This window comes from Corvus kubaryi, unplaced genomic scaffold (assembly GCF_017639235.1).
Source record: "Corvus kubaryi isolate FWS band 111438036 unplaced genomic scaffold, C.kubaryi_AGA036_p1.0 37334, whole genome shotgun sequence".
NCBI classification, from domain to species: domain Eukaryota; kingdom Metazoa; phylum Chordata; class Aves; order Passeriformes; family Corvidae; genus Corvus; species Corvus kubaryi.
The window spans coordinates 598,308-619,985 of NW_024581108.1; the positions used below are offsets into that span (position 1 = coordinate 598,308).

The window sequence follows — 21,678 nt, forward strand, 5'->3', positions numbered from 1 at the left end:
CACCCAGGTGCACTTGGCAGAGCTGAAACCTTAACATCCTTGTCTTCTCTTGAACTCACTCTAGGTATCAAACTGGTTTGGAAATAAGAGAATCCGGTACAAGAAGAACATAGGTAAATTTCAAGAGGAAGCCAATATTTATGCTGCCAAAACGGCTGTCACGGCTACCAATGTGTCAGCCCATGGAAGCCAGGCTAACTCACCCTCAACTCCCAATTCAGCTGGTTAGTTTTTATTTTTCTTTTATTTTGGGTTGTTAGTGTTCGGTTTTTGTTCATTCTCCCCTCTCCCTCTAATCTCTCTCTTGTTTTCTCCTTTTGGTTATTTCAGCTTTTATTCTCTGGGTCTTATTTGCTTCCTTTTGTGGTCTTAAAAAAATAAAAAAGGGAAATGGGGTTGGTTTGGGGGGTTGTTTTGTGCGGGTTACTTTATTTTCTTTGCTTTTTCCCCCCCATTTTCTCTTTTTTTTCCTCTTCCCCTTCCCTGTTCTGTTTTTGTTGGAAAAAAGGATGTGATCAGAACTTGTGACTGGTGGTGCTATGCTGGGGGTTATGTGCATGGATGGTAAACACAAAACCAGAAAAATGATCTAAAAACCGTTGCTGGGATTGCTTGCACTTTGGGGGGAGAAAAAAAGTAATAGAAAAGTTGTCGTGTAATGATTTTATTTCACTGGGGCTGAAAGCGTGAGTGATCCTAATGGATAAACCCCAGCATTTCTGAGATGTCCTAGCTCATGCCATTTTGGGGGTTGTTTTGGGTAAATTTTTATCCTTTGATTTTCTTTCTGTTGTGGTTATCTCTTTGATTGCTTACATGACAGTGTCTGGATCACCTGCAAAAGTGTGCTCTGTGTGAATTTCATTTTCTCTTTGTCTCAGTGCAATCCAGAGAGATTCATGGGTCGTTCCCTTTCCCCCTTTCCTTCCCATTTGCCGTGGTTTCCATTTGTTTGTTTTGAAAGTCAAAGGCACAGAGCACTTGGCCCGGATTTCAACTCCTCTGCTAGAGGACGATGCTTAGTTCATGCATGGTGTCCGCCGCAAGATTGGCTGACCCGAACACGATCAGGGGCTGTGGATTCAAGAGCAATGGAAAATTGGGATTTGTTTACAAGGAGGGGAAAAAAATTAGCTTCATGGGTGCCATGTACTTCATTATCCATGCAAATATCTGTGTGCCTGTTTTCTTTTTAGGGGTGGGAGGGAGAGTGGGAATGTGCCACTCTTGAGCCACTGAGCTGCGTGTCTGCTCACAGTGCCCTTTCCTGGGGATGTGATGCTTGGTGGTATCAGATAGACTGCTAAGAGGCAGGAGGGAAGCAAAGAGGAGGGAGGGGGGCAGCAGCATGTTAAGCAGACCATGCAGATGCCAGTTGCTGTCACGACATGCTTCTGTAGTGAGCACAACCCTGCCTCTGCAAGCATCAGAGAAATCACACTCCAGAAACACCCCTGGCTCTGGAGGATTTGAGTGGAAGTTGGAGAGGCGGGGGTCAGACAAAGGGAAGCAGTGACATGTCTCTGGCTGGTGTCCCAAATCAGTCCCCCACCAAAAAAGCAAATGCAGTCTGCTACCCACAAGCTAATGTGTAAGTGGGAGTTAATCACTCTGTGCTGGGGAGCTCTTCCACACGTTGGACTCCCGTGGATGGCTTGGACAGGGCAAGTGGTAGAAGGCTTATTCAGTTGGGCAGTGAAGTCCCTATACACAGCCCCTTAATTTCCAAGGGATGTGGTACTTGCTAATGGTCTGCCCCCAGAGCCAGTGAGCACAGAGATGTTGCAGGTCAGAAGGACTGCTGGGACAATCTCTCCCACCTCCCATCTTGCCCAGGGCTGTCTGCTCTGGCTCGGGTGCTCTGAGGGCTTAGGTGGATGCAGCAGAGCTCTGCAGAGACAGTTTGCTGGAGTTTTGTTTGATTCTTTTTGGTTTGGGGATTTTTGTTCCCCTTCCATTTTCTCAACTGCTGAAGATTTAACTGCAGTTTCAAAAATGTCTTTCTTTCCAAAGAGTTCACACAAAATACCTGGTGACATGAGGCCTCCTGATGTTGACATCCCCTGTAGAAAAGGCTGGAGGGAATTCTGCTGGAGAGGCCAGAATTGTGTATGTTGAGGGAGAGGCCTGCTGCCTGTGATGCTGTCCTACAACCCACATCAGCTTGGACCAGAGACATAGCTTTCCTTCTTTTTCTTCAGCCGGAGGCAGATCCAAAGGTCTGGAATAGCAAGAGAGCAGCTTCAAATTGCCTGAGTGGGTTTGGATCTGGGCTGCACATAGGAGAATAAGCGTTTCCTCAGTGCCTGACTGGTTAAAGAATGCTCCAGAGCAAGGCTGTTTCCTCGACTTCCCCACAGGCAGTAACACGGTTCTTTTAGAGATCAATTGGCCAGTGCCCTGCAGTAAACAGCTGAGATAATCCCTAGATAACACTGCGCTTTCAAGAAAGGACAAACAGTCCTTTTATTAACAGGGAAAACTTGAGCTCCTGGGTCCTCTTTGTGGCTTGATTGTCTGCAGTCTGGAGTCATTGACCTCTTTTCACGTGCCTGAAGTGTCAGCAGTGCTAAAGCAGTGTGAGGGGAGCTCGAAGGCCACCGAGATCTTTCTTCTGCTTAGAAATAAAGTGTTCCTAACCTGGCCCAGATCCCACACCCTGCCTGTAATGCTGCGACAGTGGCAGAGCAGTGGGGAGGCCCTGGTTGCTCTGGGTCAGCTTGCACAGATAGTGGGTTTGGGTGTCCTTGTAGGTCCTCTCCTGAGAAGACAGCTGGAATTGTGTGAGATTTTTATCTCCTGACAGTTGAACCACACAGATGTAACAGCTCAGTCAAGCATCCCTGCATTGTCACATTTTGGGACAAAGACACGTCCTGAGGACATCTGGAGTCATGTGATCTCCCGTGCTTCAGGTTGTCCTGTAGGTCCTAGCAGCTAGAAGCACACCTGTACATGCTCATGCTAGGTCTGAAATACCTGTCTGAGAAAGATTTGGACAGTGGTGTCCAGGACCGTGAGCCATCAGATGTGCTGAATTCTCCAGGGAAGAGCATGGAAGTGGATGAAGAGGTGAAGAACTAAGATGGCCAATGCCTCTTCTTTTACACCATGGACTTCCTTCTGTTCCGAGATCATTGGCTGAGACTTTGGTGAGGAATTAGCCTGAACAAAGATAGGATTTTCTGGGAATTTGTAGGACCTTCTGATTTAAATGCATTATAGGGCATGTGGAAAGAAAGTAAGCAGAGGACAGGTCATGAGAAAGAAATGACCAGCAGTCTAGTCTCTGGAGGACCATGATGTTGGAAGAGGAGGTGGAACTGGATGCAGTGGTACCTGGGACAGGAGCTAAATTCATTTCTGCTGTGGCTATGCAGGCCCATCTGTTCTCATTGATGCCCATGTTACTGGAGATTGGTGAATGGCTACAGTCAGTCAAAGAGATTGGCCACACATTGACAAGGGCAAGGATTGCATCTGTCTGACCATCTGGCACGTTCAGAGCAGGGTCCCCCATCCTCAGTCACCCAGGCCTGAATGTCAAACACCTTTTCATCCGGAATACGCACAGTTGGGCTTTATCAGCCAGATGTTCAAATAAGCTGAGATGTCTGGCTCATTTGGGCTAACAACTCCCCATCCTCACTTTGATTGTCTAGATAATCTCGGCACAAAAACCACATGGCAAATGAAACTATTTGATGTGGGCAGACCCTTTTGCCAACCAGAGTCCGCAAGGGCCACACACAGGTGATGGCATCCAGTGAAATCTTAAATGTGGAACAGCCAAAATTGTCCTGAGCTGGTTTTTTTCTCCTGGTCATCCTTTTGTTCTGTAAAAATCTTCTTGTGAAGCTGCTGTCTGGAAATGTACTTCATCAGGCACAAGTATCTTCTCTGCCTTCCTCCATTTGTGTCCAGAACACATTACTGGAGAGGATTCTGCTTCAGCAGAGACTGTTCTGGTTGTGGCTTCACTGTCCTGAGTGTTGTTTGGCAAGTGAAAAAGAACCAATGTCCTCCTGGATCAGCCCTGGTTTTTAGACCTGCTTTGTGGCTTTGTCCAGCTGAGGAGCAGCATGGTCCGTCACCACATTCTTCCCTCATTTTTGGCCATGGTAGAGACACCACAGAAAGTCACAGGAGGCATAAATCCTGTGCTCTCAATGCATGTATGTGATTGCTTTTGACTTCAACTAGGAATCTTGTAGACATGACCAAAGTCACTTCAGATGTTCAGTGTTCTGGATCTCTCTTGTTGGTAGTAGGTGGTATGAGGCAGCAGATGAGGATGGCTTGATTTCAGCTTCAATGAACACCATTACCTTGTTTGTTTATTCTTTGTACCATTTCAATTGTCAGATACTTTAGAGAAAAGTACTTATTAGAGGTCCTGTAAAATGGAAGGTGGAAGAATTGTCAGAACACAGAAGACATCAGAGAAGCTGGAGAAGCAGCTCTCTGAAGAGCTGGAAAAGTGGTGCAAGAAATACCAGGAGTCAAGTTTGTGAAGATTTTTGAATTGGAGGCAAAATTGAAATGGGCTTTGCTCATCAGAGGTGTTAGGGGTAGAAGAAATCTTTTAGGGGGCATTGTTTTGATACAGGCTTTTACCCAGGGCAGGATTTGACATAGCCTGCTCAGACATTTCCAGCACTCTTTCTGAAGCTGGTGCTGACCTAATAGAAACTCAGCACCAAGGAACAGGGGGGATAGGTCTTGGGTTTGAAAAGATGTCTGGATGCCGAAGATGAACCACTCTTCCACACTGCTACAAGTCATGAGTTTTCTGGTACATTTTTTTGTCTACACACAATAATTCCAGGGACTTCCATGCCAAGATCAGAGCCCTTTCCTCTTGGGTTCACAAGCTCAAAAGATGAGCTTCTCTCATTCATAACCTCTCAGTTCCTGAGGGGCCCCAGACCAAATTACAATCACCAAAGGCCAGTGGTGCATTCAGGAAAAGAGCATTTCAGAGGGACAGATTAGATTTACAGTGGAGCCTCCTCTAGTGGAAAGATTCGTCTTGTATTCCTGGATCTTACCTCTGTGGAGGACATCTATCTGAGTCTTAATTTTCAGGGCTCTTCACATTACTGCCCCCGCTCCCAGCTGGGTGCACACCAGCCCCTCTTAGCCGTGTCTCTGAGACTTTGGGCCATTGTAATTTTCAGGCATGGTGAGTGCGCAGACAGCCGAGCGCTGAAGCAGCAGCGCGGTGGTGCAGAGGGCTCTGCAATTACGGCTCTGATCCAAATGCATCCGTACATGCGGGGCCATTGGTATGCGCATATTTATCTCTGCATTCACATCAGCACCAAGACATATTTACCATTTAGATATGCACATATATTGTAAAAATACCCCTTGCCAATAGCAGTGTATATCTTGTAAGTGACATTTCCAGCGCTCCTCATGATTTCCAAGACATTGTCGCTCTTCAGAACTAGAGTTTGTGGCTGTTTGTTTATTTTTATTTCCTCCCTTCCAGTCTCAATTTTATGGCCAGGTTTGTTAAGTTTCAATAAAATATCAGTTAAGTTTATGGCATTTTTATTTGTTATTGTTGTTATAATTTTCTTTTGGTAGGGGAAGGTGGGATGAAATGTTGCTCAGCTGGCGGCAGAGTGATAGCAGTGCCATGCCAGGTGCTTAGAGATTCCAGAGTCCTCTTTCCAGCTCTGCCACTGATTATTTGTTTGATCTCAAAGATTTCTGCTCACCTCAAAAGAAGAGGAGAATATTCTCTGCTTCTTATGAGCAGTAGCTGCAGAGTCTTTTGATTCTCAGCCACTGTGGGAGTACAAAGCTCTGTTACTATCCTGTGCTTTTATTAAGGTGGTCAAAGCAATCACTAAGAAAATGGGGTCGGAAGCATCTTTGTGTGTGTGAAACGTGCCTATCTTCACACTTAAAGTTGAGCACTATCAGGGTGGGCTGTCCCCAGTCTGCCAGCTCGTTTCTCTAGGTTTCTTGCCTTTAAAATAGCGAGTAACCTGAGAGGTTGGGAAGTGACAGGAGCCCTTTGCCAGCCGAGCAGAGGAGGTGATGGTTACAGCTGCCTCCTGACTAGTCCCGGTTATCTTACGCAGCACTGTGGGGATTACTCTCCAGAACAGGTTGGGCAGGTTGACAGTGAGCACGGACAATGAGCTATTCCTGGCTTCGCTCTTTTCAGGCACCAGTGGGAGGGTCCTGATCCAAGACTCACTGTGCTCAGGATGAGTCTTTCTCTTGTATCTAGTAGCGATGTTTCTGCTTTCCTTTGATTCTGAGAATTGCCAGCACCTGACAGAAGAGCCGGTCACTAAGAGAGCAGCAGAGAACATAGTGAACATGAGGTCTCCAGCATAGACCTCCCACCTGCTCCCTGACCTTTGTCAGAAGTCACTTCCTTCAGAGGAACCTTCCTGGTCCACCTCCAGGGCACAGCTGGGATCTGTCCAGCATTTCTTCCCTCTCCGGCAAAGGGAGGGGGATTGCCAGGCATTTCTCAGAGCATACGCATGAGCCATAGTTGGGCAATTCCACCAGGACTGTGGTTGCCAGTCTTCCAAGCTGGAAATGACAGTGTAGATGATGAGAGTATATTTGGGACTGGAGCCGAAAGCGTAGCTGACCTGGGCCCCTGAAGTCTCTCCTTTCCAAGGCTAACGTCATGTATAACTAAACCTTGCACGTTGAGCTGTCTCACACTTAACGCGCTGATCTGCACGATAAATTCTGAAATAATCCCATAAAACCTTTTTATTTATTTTTAACCCCCTTGCTGCCTTCCCTGCCTTCCAGTTACATGATGGGTTTGTTTCTTCCATTAAATGGTTCAGGTGCTCAGATATCTCAAAACTGGAAGCATAAAACTATTTCTGCAAAGGCGGGATTTTTTTTTTCTTTTCATTTTTTATCCTGATCCCACCCAGTTGTCTTCACCGTTACAATTTTTTTAGTGTAACATTGACGACTGGTGCATGCAGTGGGGAATTTGCTTAGCAAGCTTGTTCTTCTGGGGCAGCTGGCCTGGGAGGGCTGCGACACCCTTGTGTTCTCTCACGGGCCATCACAATGAAGGACTTTTGCCAGCGTGATGGGCACTGGGAGTCTAACCCAGGTGCCTTCACATTTTTGTGAGCCTTTGCTCCTGGTGCTCTGCAGTTCTCACCAGTGACGGGTTCCTGATGTCCTGAAGGCAAACCCCATGCACTGCTCCCTCGCAGAGCCTCCCTGTGGGTCAGCCAAAGCTCCAGCCGTGGGGCTGGATGGGATCTGGAGGTTTCACCCTGCAGGGAGCAGCACGGGCTAGAATTACCCACCGTGTTCTGAGCTTCTCAGCGTGGGCTTGGTTCGCCTGCTGCAAAGGCTTCTGCTCTCAGTAGTGGGGCTTGTCTGGGTAATCCTGATCTCCAGTGCAGTCTGCTGGGTGCACACCTCCAACAGCCAAGATCCTTCAGAGCTGCCTGAAGGATTCTGATGCTGTCCAAGTCCTCCAGGCTGTGTTTTGTTTGTCTCAGTCAAAAGCATGAAGAATCCTTCCTCCAGCTGAGGAGCTGTTGAAGAATGTCCTTGGCATTGAGCTGTAACATGTGGCTTTGAATAACCTCAAGAGTGCATCCTTTTTTTTTTGCTTGCTCTGTTCTTCATACTACTAACCTGACTGTGTGTTTTGTTTTTGTGGTTGCTTTGCATGTTGTTCCTTCCTCTTGGCTGAGAGTCATGGGGTGGATCTTTTTCCTTTCTGTGATTCAGGTGCCTCACTCTTTCCTTTCCAGGTTCTTCCAGTTCTTTTAACATGTCAAACTCTGGAGATTTGTTCATGAGCGTGCAGTCTCTCAATGGGGATTCTTACCAAGGGGCCCAGGTTGGAGCCAACGTGCAGTCACAGGTAGGGACCCATCCGATGTACTGCCAGTGAATGCATTAGTGTTGGAGGAGCCTTTGATTGTATTGGCACTTCTCCCTCCCGTCTGAAAAGAGCAAATCTCAACCAGCACAAATGAACCAACCAACACTTTAAAAAGGCAAAGCAAACTGAAAAACCAACCAACCAAAAAAAGCAACAGGCACAACCACCAAAAAAAACCAAACAAAAAAAATCAACCAAAAAACAATCCAAAAGAAACCAAAACCAAACACCCAACCAAACCAACAACCATGGTCTTGAGGAGACTTGCCCACACTTTGTGAATGCATTTGGCTCTGGCTTGATAGTCGTACTTAGGAGGAGAGAAGGTGTAGGAGAATAGACACAAAGTCAAACAAAAGCAGCTCAGGTTTAGGTTCTGCTTGCTTTATTTTTCCAAGGGAAGGGGCCAGATGTTTGGACTGGTGTCTCATTTTACAAGACTTCCACTTACTCCTTTGATGCCAAACCAGGTGTCTGCTGAAAGGCAGTAAATGTTCAAATACATAGATAAATTTTTAATTATTTTTTATAAATAAAAGCCACCCTTCACCATCTCCCCACCTCCCCAAATCACAGGCACTCACACCACCCCTGTACATACCAGGAGGAGAGAGCCAAGGGAGCTTTGAGCAGCATTGCTGAAACATCAACCCATGCTTGGGGCAAAAAGGAAGAATTTAAAATAGGAGCTCACTCAGATCTCCCACCTCCCATCCAATGTCCAGATGTGCCATGGGTCCCCTCTCTGGCATCTAAGGCTCTGTTCTGTGCTGAGAGACAACAGCCGCTCTGACACTTCTGCATTGGGCAAGGAGAGTTCTCTAAAGCCAAGGCTGCTCCCCCGTGGGGCTGGACATGGAGTACTCATCATCCGTGGGCAGTGAGATGTGCTCACCATATGCGCCACTGCTGGGGCTGGGCTGGGGGAATGAGGGAGAGGAACAGGGGACCCAGAGGAGAGCTGCTTGTACCTTTGCCATGGTAGGTATATTTCCTTTCTGGGCCCTCCACAGTGAAGGTGCTTGGCCGACTCCAAAGATGTCCTTCCACTGCTGTGAGCAGTGCTTGGGGTCAAGGGTGGAAGAGGGTAGGGGTGGGAAGGTGGGTGCTTGAGCACAATGGTGGACATGGCTGCAACGATGTGCTCCAGGAGATGCCACCCCATACCTGTCACACTGTTCTCCCTCCCCACTCTTCTTGTCAAAGGACATGGGACCAAGGAGAGTGTGACAAGGCTGCTGGGGCAGGCAGGGGATGGTGAGGGAGGCAGGAGAGGTCCTCTGGCTCATGTCTCTCCACAAGACCAACTGCAGCTCTCTTTTACGCCTCTTTGAATATCTACCTTTATTTTTATTATGGTGATGATCACGATTATTGTTACTACTGTTCGTTTGCTTTTATCTTAGCGAAGATGAATGGAAGCGGCTTTGGCCACTAACCTTTCATTCCCTCTAATTTGTGTTTTTGTTGTCATTGGTCTGTTTAGGTGGATACCCTTCGCCATGTTATCAGCCAGACAGGAGGATACAGTGACGGACTCGCGGCAAGTCAGATGTATAGTCCGCAGGGCATCAGTGTAAGAAAAAAAAAATAGGCTTGGGTTCTGGTTTTTGGTTTTTTTTTTTATTTTTGTTCTCTCACTACCAATTATTTCAAAGCCATAGGGCTCAGAACGCCAGTTAGTAGGACTTGTCTTTGCCTTTACGGTCGCCTAGTTTATTCCTTCTGTATTGGTCACGCCAACGGCGGAAGTTTGCCCACAAAAAAAGTGGCGCCAGGGCAGGCTGTGTGCAGGCAGCTGGCGTCTCAGACTGTCACAGCCCATCAGCGTTCGCCCAGCACCTGCGGCCACACGCGCTCAGCCGAGAGGAGCTGCTAAACAGGTGACACCTCATGTAACCACAGTGGGGAATGTCACTGCGAACGCCCCAGCCCAGAGATGGTTCCACACGGAGGCCAGTGGCACCATCCTGGAGCGACCAGCTAAAAATAACCCATCTCTGGCTGGCATCTGAGAACGTGGCAGCAATGGGGTTGGCAGCGATAGCAATTACAAATAAAAGGAGGGAAAAAACCCACAAAGCCAGCCAGTGTCAACCCAAGAAAACCTCGCCCAAGCGGGCTGGGGGAGGATGCGAGGGGGAGGGCAATCTCTGGAGCATCTTCTCCTTGTTCTTGGGTGCGCTGGCGGGTTCTGACTAGCATGAAAATTCATAGCGACAAGCTGTGTCGCACAGGGGGAAATCGATCAGACACACACAAGGAGAACCCAGTGTGGATTTGGGACAGCAATCCAACTTCATTTCTCAGATCAATCGTCCACCATCTCAGCGGCGGTGACAGCAAGCTGAGAGAGGAGGGCAGCCTGGAAAAGGAGGCTGTGAGTGCTGAGTGGGTGGTGGCAGTGGTGTCCGGAGTGGCACAGAGGAGGAGGCAGCTGCCCTGGACATAGCTGGCTGCCACAGGATGCTGATGGTTGAGATAGGGTGGTTTTGAACTAGTCAGGGAGGTGATGATCCTCTGGGTGGGATGGTGGTCCTGCAGGTGAGACCCCAGTATGGTGCACCATCCAGTCCCATCACCCTCCACTCTCCTGCACCATTTGTCACCTGATGTGTGACCATCTTGCAGGATGGCCACCACCAGCGTGTGGAGAGGGTGCAGGAAGAGGGGTGCCCTGGGACGGGGGGCTCTGAACCCCTCCTGCGGGTGCCAGGGCTTAGTGGGCGGCTTGACGTCAGGAGGCAGAGGCAGGGAGGATTTCTGAAGTAATGTAATTGAACATGTGCAGATAATTATGTCTCATTACATAAGCCCCTTGCAAAAACGGCACTTGGAAATGCCACATGAAAGAGCCTATCGTTCCACATTAATTTCTCTGTGCGCTGAATTTATTCCCTTTCTGGCTTTTTAATACTTGGAGAGTAAATGAATCGCAGGCTGATCATGATAAGAGATGATACTTTTGTATAAATTAAAATACTCCCAAGGAAAGAGGCTGAGCTGATTACAGTTGCAGTTGGCTTGGAAAATAACAGTGGGCTGGGTTAAGCCAAAATTTGGGGGGGAGGGTTGCTGCCGGGGATTATGAGGCAGGGAGGGGGTGATGGGGGAGACGAGAAGGAGGAGAGAGTGAAAACGCAAAAGCTGAATAGGACACGGAGAGCTGAGTTGGTGTTTCTGGCTGTGGTTCTCTGTGGGAGAACCAGTGTTCCCATGAGTAGCAATGAGAACTGGTGAACTGAGAGTGGCAGGGGCTCAACAGGACACCTCTGTGCTTCCTAAACGGGGACCCGGCATGTTTGTCATCTGATGTCTTCTCAGGCTGGTTTTCAGGCAGGGCAGAAGCCCAAACTGACCCGTATTGGATGTTGTCAAGAGGGGGGCAGGTTGGCAAAGGGACTGCACTGTGTGAGTGACTCCTCAATTCCCCATAAAGCTGTGTTAGGCATGGGGAATGAGGCAGGGAGTCCAGAGCTGAGCGGGTAGGAAGCACCTTCTGGATTGCCTCTTTGTCCCCAAATACTTTGTTTCCCCTATATCCCAGTTAGTGTGCTCCAGCCTGATTGTCACTTAATGTCTTCCCATCCAGTGAGGTCCCTTGATGGATCCCAGTTTGTCCACCTTCAAGTGTGGCTGTCCTTTAGGAAGCATTGGTCCTGGGTTCCTCAGTGCAGACAGGGTGGCTGTCTCCCAACAGACAGGGCTTCCCTGCCTTTTCGTGAACCCTTTAATGCCAAGGAGGGGCAGTGGAATGCAGAGCAAAGCTGATTGTGACACAGAAAGCTGCCGTCCCCGCATCACCCGAGCATCCCCGTGAGCTGCTGGAAGGAGATGAGCCGAAACCTAGTCAAGAGCCCTGTCACAATGATGTCTGCGCAGGACTGAGGTTAAGTCATCCCTGGAGCCCGTCAGCACCAGGAAGTCAGCAGCAGGTTGCCCAGCTCCGCTGCTAGAAAGCTTGGCAGGGGAGACAACGCTCAGGGTTTGCCTTCCTTGATGGAGGGTGAGTTTTTAAATGCATGTAAGTCGTGACAGCTGAGAAGAGGGATCTACCCAAAGCCCAGTTCCCTGCATGTCTCTGCTGCTCTGGCTGACAGGCTGCTCTGCAGGGCGGGATGGGCTGGAGTTGGTTCTGCATCATTAGCAGGATAATGGGCAGTGTCCCAGCCATCGCCAGCCCTGTGACCCACAGACAGAGGGAGACAGAGCTGAGACAGAGGGAGAACAGAGCCTTCTCTTCCATAGGTGGGGACAGTGCCAGTCCCAGCATGGGATGGGGACACTGACAGTGGAGGGGTGGTGGAGACAGGAGCTGTCTTGAGGATACCCAGCCTTGGGTCACACTGAGAAGAAGCAGGGACCTGCCCTCCTTTCAGGAGGTTTGGGGCCTGAGCCACCCTTTTGGCAAACTGTGGGGTTGTAGGGTTTTGCACCATGAAGTGAGAGTTGTTAAGTGTCTGGGCTGTCTGGACAGTGTTTGTTCATGGGGGTCCACATGTGTACTCAGGAGGTCTCTGAGACCAGGGGTTTCAAAGCATTTAGGAAAGCTCACATTCTGATGGGTTCCAACAGAAGCTGGATCTTTATTGCCACAGTCCTCTGGAGGGTTCCACCCTATAACATCACCTTTGCTGCCAGTGCCTATGGCTGTAAATCCACAAAGTGTTCTACTTTCCCCACATGCTAGTGAATGAGTGAACTATAGTTACCTTAAAGCCCTTTCAGAAATTTGGTTTTGGACTTAATTTAACTTACAGATAATTTAAAAGTCTAAAATGAGGAGCTGTTCTTAAAGTTCATCAGACAGTGAACTTCTTGAGTTAACACTACTGCTGTGCAGACCTGTGCCTGTTCACAGAGCAGTGTGTTTGTGACCTGGATGGTAGTGGCCAGTGGCTCGGTGTGATGGGAAGTTTTGGATCCACTCTTGCCAACAAAGATTGGTACATGAAGAAGCTGAGAGCTCCTTACTTGATCCGAGATCTTTCGTTCTAAAAATTTGAGCCTTGGGAAGAAAGTGGTTGCTCTGTTCCTCAGCCAGCTGCAGTTCACCATCATGGTCAAGCTTTGGTTCATGGTCATGGCCACCAGCTGGGGTATAGAAGTTGGTCTGGCAGGGCTTTAGTGCACAAGCTCCATCCATAAGGGATGCCTTGGTGTGTTCTGATGGCCAGGGATGCCTGGCCATGATCCTTGGGAAGGGATGTCCAGACAAGGCTGGAGTCTCTGGTGGATGATAAGACCTTCAATGCATATTGTAAGGAGGCCCTGATAGAAGCTCTTAAAAGCTCAGAGGTCTGAAAAGGCTTTGAGGCTGCTCTGTCAGACTGGCTGGTAACTGGTGGGTTTGGAGGTTGACCTGACACCCTGTGCCATTGTTGATGGGACAAGGATTTGGTCACAGGAGGTGGGATGCTGGGACAGCCTCCGTGCTAAGCAGAAGGCTCCTTTAAAAATTGGCTGAAAGTCATCTCCCAGCCCCATGTAGGAGGCCCAGGCAGGGAGCCAGCCAGACTTGCTGGAGGTGACAAAAAAGCTGAGACCTGTGGAAATGGGCACCAAAACAAGTTGCTTCAGCAATCATTTGCTGGGGCTTCAGACTTGGACAGTCACCAAGGCTTTGCCTGTGCTTTGACACCAGAAGGTGACATCTGAAGAAGTCACCGCTGTGTGCAGGGGCTCTGCAAGGAGCAGCAGCCTCCTCAAAAGACTCCCTTGTCCTTGAGGGAGATCCCAACTGATTTACTACAGTCAAATCCCAAGGGATCTCTGTGATTGGAAGAGGTAGAGCCATCCGGGTGGAATTGGATGAATCCCACATGTGGCTTGATCCGTGCAGCAATGGAGTGAACTCCAGGGTGAGTGGGGATGGTGCCTGCATTCCCTCTGCCTGGGGAAGGATCTGGCCTCCTCATGGAGGGCTTTTCTATACCAAAGGATGGTGTTGAGATGTCACAGCCAACCTTGGGTCCTCCTTTCCATCACTTGACCCACAACTTACAGCCTTCCCAGGCTGGGTTGGCCTCTCCCCAACATTCTCTTGACTTCCCACTGGATGTCACCAAGGTTGTGTTTAGCCACACAAACTCCTGAAGCACAGGAAGGCTCATTCCCAGTCTACAGTACCTTCCAAGGATTTTGGGGAGCAGGGTGCTGAACGTGCAGCCACTGCTCAATTGCTCCTTCCAGCCGTGGCTGGCAGGCAAAAGCCTCGCTAAAAATAGTTGAGTACAATAGGGCCGGAGCCCTGCTCCACGCAGCCCCCACCACTCTCCCCCCTCCTGCTTGCCATAACGACCCTGCAAACACTAAATGGCATCTGAGTGCATTAAGCAGCAAACTGTCCAGTGACATAGCAATTACGGCTCTGAAATAGATTTGGTGCGTCACGGAAGATAAGGGTTTTGAAAGTTTCTGTTGTGATTATAGCTTGTAACTCCAACAAATAACAGGCTTGGTAATAAGAGGCTGCCAGCACAGCTATTGTGGTTCTCTCTCACTGATGGCACGTAAATTGCTATTAATGTCCTAAGTGTACTTGAATATGCCAGTCTCAGGGCGGCGGAGTTGGCTCTGTGTCTCTCTTTACGCGGCCTGTCATTGTCGGGCTGATTATCTACAGTAATTGCTGCCTCTTGCAGCAGTCCAAGACGTGTAAGGGTGGATATTGCATCTTGGGTAGTGCAGGGATGGTGGGTCAGGGCCTGGGTGTGGGTGGGAGCTGGTGGGGGCAGTGGGCATGGGGTAAACGGGGCTGGTTAATGCTTGTGCATAGTCTGGTTTCACACTTGCACGCAAGGTGAAGTGGAGTTTGCTAACCTGTGAGCAAGCTCAGGTCATGATTCCTGCTTTCCTTGCTGTTGCCCGAACCGTGCACATATGGAAGAGCACACAAGCCCAGGAAGGGGTGTGCACACCTCTTGTCTTTTTTGCTTTGTGCATGCCTGCTGTGAGGTGGTCTGCCTCCTCAAACAAGGGTTTTTGTGGCTCACCTGTGATCAGCTCTTTGCTCCCATCTCAGCAGCCTCTCAGGGAGGCAGGAGCTGGGCAGCAGCACCTCAGGGTGGGGAATTTTCCTACCCTCACCCCTTTGGGGTGTGCAGGGTCCCAGCTGGCAGGGCCAGCGTTGGATGATGCAGCAGGCAGGGGAACAGCCAGAGTGGGAAAAGCAGCCTGGGCATGTCTAAAGCGGGACAGCAACTGCTGCCAACTGGAGCTTGGGCAGTGGTTGGGAAGGATTAATTAGCTAAGCACTGAATCAATGTCAGAGCAGGCAGAGGAGGTTGGGTGTGACATCTGCTCCTCTCCAAAGGGGATGGCAGCCACGGAGGAGCAGCTTCTGTGCGCTGCTGGCTCCTGCCTGCGGCAGCCAGGGCCCTCAGGTAGCTCAGCTCTGGAGTGCCTGGAGAATTTGGCTCTGCATCTGTTTTTAGGAGAAGAAACATGTTGTCTACCATGCTTTGCTGCATGAGCCCTCAGATGGGATATAATGGTGTCACCTCTGTTGCGCTGTGGCTTGGCTTCCCTTGATGAGGTGGAGATGTGGAGCTTTTCTGGGGGGCACAGCTCAGCAGTTCCACGGGACCTGTTGCTTGTTCTGCGTGTTCACAGCACTTGGGTTCAGATAACATTCAGGCTGGTGGTTCTGGAGTGAGGTGTTTGCTATTTTCTTTCTTCCATATGAGGAAGGGTCATAATCAGGGGTTAAAAACCCCCAAATGACCAGAGCTTGGGGTTCTGGAGAAACATGGTTTTTTAAGGGATGGACTTTGTGTGAGCACTTGCAGTTTATCAAAATCTGTTTTCAACAGGAATGTTTCTGCCCTGTCCCACTGATGGAGCCCTGTGGTCTGGGGTGGGATGGGGGAGTCAGAGGGGACATCTTTGCCTCCTACACTGGTCCCATCTGAGGGAGAAGCTGGGGGCAGGGGGTCTGAGGTGAATGGGTGCTTTGTGTAGGGCTGTTTGTGCCCACTGGGTGACTGATGTGTCTGTGTGTCGCTTCCTGCAGGCTAATGGAGGTTGGCAAGACGCTACTACCCCATCATCGGTGACCTCCCCCACAGAAGGCCCTGGCAGCGTTCACTCTGATACGTCCAACTGATCTCCCAGCAAATTGCATCCCTGGCTGAGCAGGCCCCGGCGGGGGTGGGAGGGGAGGGGGCCTCTCCTAACACCGCAGCAGTCAGACTGGAGGTGAACCCAATCAGCACACACAAGAAGACTCCTTCTCTTCTCTTCTCTTCTCTTCGTCGGGATGCTTTTTTCAGCCAATCTGGACACTTCTTTATACTCTCTTCCCTTTCTTTTCTGGGTAGAAGCCGCTCTCCCCCTCCTTGCCACTGCCACAACACCACTCCCTTCCCCTCCCCCCTACCCACTGAAGGTAGAAGGATTTTAAGGAGGAGAAGCAAAAATCCACCACCACCACGAAAACCAACCCCAGAGCAGTATACAGCCTGATGCTGGGTGTATTTCTGAGGAGCCACAAATGTACCTCAGTCACGTCTTGCTCCCTCGCTAGCAGGCAGCCCCTCTGCCTCCCTTCTTTCTCGCTACCTCTCCGTAGGGAATCGCCACCATAGGGAATCTGCTCCCGCCTCATCTCCGCAGCCTCCTGCACTCAGCCCTGCCCCAGTGAGCTGTCTCTTGGGTGCTGCAGGGACAGGGCAGATGGCACAGGCCCCATGTACGTAGAAGGAGCCAGCCTGCTCCCATTCACTTCCAGAAGGTACCATTCCCATTGCCATTCCCAGCCCCAGGGAAACCGCCAGCACTTCCCAGTCCCAGCCCTACTTGGCCAAGCATCCGTCCCGCTGGCTGCTGTGATCTGGATGAGCCACGAAACCCTGCTGTCCTCCCTGCCGGTTGTTGGAGGAGAGAAGAGGAGGGAAGGATGGGGAGGCAGAGGCAGGTGAGAAGCAGCCATTGCTGATAATGGAGGTGCTTACACCTTCATGGAGCTGTGTGGGATCAGGCATGGATGGCTGATGGGACACCAGCACTTCTCTAACAACAGCTAGAGGGGCTGGTGGTCGAGTTTTCCTGGTGAGGACGGTGTCACAGGGTGTTGGCTCCTGTTTCCAGGAGGTGCTGCACTGCAGGAGAGGAGGAGCTGGGTTCCCCAGTTCAGGCAGGACCCACAGAGGTTTATGCCACCCCCTGTGTTCCCAAAGCCCTGCTGAGCTGGTAGCGAGGGATGGGCAGCAGAATGCCAGAGGCTGGAAGTCTGGAAGTGCTGGGTTGAGTGTCTCGGGTGCTTTTGATAATGCTTCATTGCCACAGGTTTGCTCTGTAGGACAGGTGGGTGCCCCACTGAGGGGTGTCTGTGTGCTGAAGCTGCTGCTTTTATCCCAGGAGTTACCCTGGGCAGTGGCCATGGAAGAACTCATGGGATTTTCTGCACAGCTTTTCTGGTCCACTGTTGGGACAAGCAGTGGTGGCTGGCGAGCGAGGCTTCATCCTGCCCCTTCAGGCTGATGCTGGGAGGACATGGCTTTCATGGAAGAGCAGGAAGAGGCAACACCAGTTTCCCTGGGCAGCAGGCTGAGCTATGTGCCCAGGTGGGACTTCTGGCCATCAGTTCTTACAGTGGGTGTGAGGAGGCTGAGCCAGCCTGCGTCAGGACCCTGGGTGTGCTGGGAACTGGTGTGGGTGCAGGATGTCTGACACCTCATAATGGATCTCAGTATCCCTTGGGATCAATACCTCACGCTGTTGAATGTCCATGCCCACCCTGCTTGTGCTGGCGTCAAGGTGTGAGCTGCCAGGAGGGAGCAGCATTAAGCAGAAACCATTTAAAATTAGAGCTCTGCCAAAAATATTTCCACCTTTCTGCTGGAAAAAATACTAGTCCTTGCCTGCAGGGCACAGTGGTGGTGTGGCCACAGCTCTGACACACTGTTACCTTGCAGCACAGGGGCTTTATGGGTCCAGCAGTGACACTTTCGGCTCCTTTTGCATCCACACCAGGAGTGAGGACCCTGTGGCAGAACAGGATGTGACATGAGGGGCCTAGGGCTGCCTCCTAGCTGTGTGTCAAGAGCATGGAGAAGGTTCTTTTCCTGCAAGGACAGTCTGGAGGTGCTGCCCACCTTCCCGAGCTCTGCACCTTCCCACTCTCCCCTTCTTCCCGTGGCGTCCCTCAGTGCTGCCTTTCGTCCACTTCCAGCTTATTTTACATGAACCTGTTCTGGCAAAGCATTCCAGGGACACGGGACTGGGTCAGGCCTGTTCTCCCAAGCGGCAACAGTGCCATGCCTTCGGGAATGCCAGTGTCCCTCTTAAACCAACCAGGAATGAACCAAAACCACTGCCTGCTGGAGCCAGCCCACATTGGGGCTGCCCTCCCCTGCCCTGCTGCCCCTCCTGCCCCTCCTGCCTATCCCCCTGCCCAGGCACCCCCTGCGTGGGCTGGGCCCTCACTCCTCCACGGTACTTTGCAAATCCCCTCCTGAGTTCCCCAGTTGGTCCCTCCAGTTTGTGTTGGTGTAGCTGCTTGCTTGCCTTTTTATTTGCTTTTTTTATTTTTTGGGTTTTGTTTCTTCTCCCCATTCTCCTCCCTTGCTCCAGCCCCAAGTGTTGTGGGTTTTTTTCTTCTTTTTTTTATTACTATTTTTTTTTCTGCCCAGAAAAACCTGACTTCGATACCAAAAAAACAAAACAAAACAAAACAAAAAACCACAAAAAAACCACAAACAAAAAAAAACCTGCAGAAACTCAAAAAAAATAAAAATGAAAAAAAAATCACAAAAAAAACTCAATGATTCTTTCAGCTTTATTAACATTTTCCATTGTTTCTTGCGATTTGTGTCTCGTTCTTTGTAGTATTGATGATAACGAACATTTGATAATGAATGTTCTTGTATATTCAGATAAAGGAGAAAAAAAAAACCAAAAACGCAGTCGGAATTTAATAGTGTTTATAATAAAAGAATAAAAAATGACCCTCTTAGCACGCAAAATTGAACAGGGGGAAGGTCCTGTCCCTGTTCTTTCTGTGGCAACAGGCGCTTCATTCCTGTATAGTTTATAACATCAAACTACCTACATTCATCCTCCTTTTTTTTGTTTGTTTGTTTTTTCCCATGGTTTGGTTTTTTTTCCATTTTCTTGCATTTGTGAATTAGTTCAAGAATGCTAGAAAAGTGTAGAGTTGTGCACACTCATTTCTTCTTTCACAATGTTTAAAAAGTGACGGTAATTCATTTTGTAAAACTTTAAAAAGGAAAAAAATGGTTGGAATAGTGAGCATTAATAGGTACAGTCTAACACTTTATGTTTCTTAACGTTGAGACCCAGAAATGAACCTTTTTGTTTGTTTGGCATTATTTGGGATGGGGGGAGGGGGGGGGGCGCTTTGATGATGATGATGATGATGATGATGATGATGATGATGATGCTGAGTTTATTTTGACCTGAGACGATGGCCTTGCCGCTTCCCCTGCATTTTTCAGCTGTGACCTGAGTGATGTGAAAAGTGATGGTGGTGTTTTGGGGGGGAGTTCTTCTCCCCAGTCCTTTCACATCCCAGCTCCAGAAGATCCTTGCGTGGCTGCTCTGGGGCTGAGCAGTGGGATTACATCTCCAAAGAGAGATGGAATTCCGAGGGGTTTTGGGGGAGGAGATGGGGAATCAAGTCCTGAGCCCCCATGGGTCTCCATTCTGGGGATGTTGCTGAGCTGCGTGGAAGTGATGCAAGGGCAGGAATCCTTCCCAAGATGTGTAGATAGCTGTACGCTCTGCCCTGGATCCCAGTGTCCCAAAGCTGAAGGGTTTGGAGCAAGGAATGTTCCAACCTCACGTCGCCCATGGACCTTGCTGAAGATGAGGTCTCGCAGCCTGGCCCCCAGCCCTGGCTGCATCAGGGTGCTGAGATGGGACAAGGGGTGGGACATGGCCAAAATGGCCCCAAATCCAGCCCCAAATCCCAGTGGCTGCAGAGTGGGGTTCGAGGAGGAGTGCTGAGGAAGGTGCTGGTTGGCATCACTTCAGTTTTCTCTTAAAACATTTTCCTGCTCCTCCCAAAACACCTGAGCTTTTCACATCACTGACTGGTTTAGGGTTTGGGGTGTTACTTTTAGTCCCAAGGTTTCTTGGAGTTCTTTTGGTTTTGTACGCCTTTATTATTATTATTATTTTATTATTATTAAGACGATGTAAATCAGACATTGCCTGGGGGGTTGGTTTTGTCAGTTTGCTTTTTTTGTTCTTGCAAAGGCCTTTCTGTCCTTTGTAAAGGTGATCCAGTTCAGAGTTGCTTTTTCTTTTCTATTTTTTTTCCCCCATCTTTTTTTTTCTCTCTTCCTAATGGATTCCAAATATTAAAAAAAGAAAAAAAAGAAAAAAAATAAAAACCCCCCCCCCCCAAAAAAAGACAAAAAAAAGACTCTCTGTTCCAACCTGGTTTTGAAACTTTAAGCTTTTCTGCTTCTGTAAAGAAAAAGGCCTCTGTCTTTCTGATCCCAATTGAAACTTTTATGTTCTATGACGATACTAACAAGGTGTAGGTTTTACAGTTTCCTGATTTGTACTGGTAATGCATATTCCAAATAAATAGTTTCTTTTGTTGCAAAAAAAAAAAAATCAAAAAAAAAAAAAAACAAAAACAACCAAAAACCCTGAAACCAAACCTGGTGTATTTTTTGGGGAAGAAAAAGAGGAAAATAAACCTGGGGTTTTCCCCTTGGGGTACCGGGGGCAGGAAGGTTTTGGGGTGCAGTGAGGGGGTGAAGAAAGGTAGTAAATACCCTTATGTTGGGTCCTGTGCCTGGTGGTGTGACCATGGGAGCCAGAGGGAGGCGATTTGGGATTTTCCCTGAGGCGCTGCATCCCTGGTGCCTTCCCCCATGTCTCAGTTTCCCTGTGCAGAAGGAGGCAAGTTCTCCTGGACACGTGGCTTTGTCCATAAAAAAAAAAAAAAATTCAACCTTTTGTTGCTGGTTCACTGCTTTCTTGGACTTGTTAGTGCACTGCTTTCCAAAAAGAGGTAGAAAGAGGACTTTCTTTATCACACCAAGGTCTGGGGCAGGCCTGGGGAGCAGGGGAAGGCTTACAAGCCTCTCCTGTTTTCCCTGGGCGGTTTTAGTTTAAAAAAGGAGAAAAAAAATCGAAAAGAAAATCTGAGAAGAAAAAAAGTAATTTTAAATTTAAAAATAATTTGCAATTTAAAAAAGAGCCTATGCGTAGGATGAAAACCAGGACAGCTCTGCCTTGTCCCTAGAGACAGAGGTTTTAGATGGAACAGGGGGCGGCTGTGATTCCCCAGCTCCCAAGCTGGAGAAAGGCGGGGCTGAATCAGCCACAAACACCTCTGACACCTCACGGGGACCCGAGCGGATGGGAAGAATCCCCTTGGGAAGGCAGCACGGGGATGCTGGCGATTGCCTGGAGCTGCCGCCCCGCTCCCCCATGGATTTCTTGTCAATGATTATTCAATCTCCAGCCTGACCTTTCTCTTCTAAATAACACGGCAATATCAGCGCGGGCCAGCCTCCAGCTCCGGCTGCAAATTAACTGTATCGCTCTCTGGCAGAGCCCCCCGGAGCTCCCCGGCGCCGCGCTCCACGCCGCCCCAGGAATTATCTCCCTCCGCCGCTGCTCTCCTAATACCAGTTTAAATATCAGCCTGCTCCCAGCTGTTCCCTTCTAATAAACCCTCATCCCGGCTCCAAACAGAGAAATGCTAAGTCTCATCGGGCTCCGGTGAGGGAATCGCCTCAGCGAGGCGGGCAGCGGTGCTGGGAAGGGTGCGCAGATGCTCTTGGGGC

The 21,678-nt window shown here is 49.4% G+C and overlaps 1 protein-coding gene across 3 annotated transcripts in view; it reads left to right on the plus strand.

The window, feature by feature from the left end:
• PBX1 (PBX homeobox 1) overlaps positions 1–20,528 on the plus strand; it is a 135,635-nt gene extending 115,107 nt beyond the window's left edge. For 2 of the 3 annotated variants that reach the window (XM_042029720.1, XM_042029719.1), the window contains 4 exons: positions 65–224; positions 7,773–7,885; positions 9,393–9,482; positions 15,921–20,528. In XM_042029720.1, coding sequence (XP_041885654.1) covers positions 65–224; positions 7,773–7,885; positions 9,393–9,482; positions 15,921–16,013 — 456 coding nt within the window. In that variant the 3' untranslated portion in view covers positions 16,014–20,528. The remainder of the gene's footprint in view (positions 1–64; positions 225–7,772; positions 7,886–9,392; positions 9,483–15,920) is intronic. The other variant, XM_042029721.1, reaches the window with a different exon arrangement.
• Positions 20,529–21,678: the final 1,150 nt, after the last annotated feature.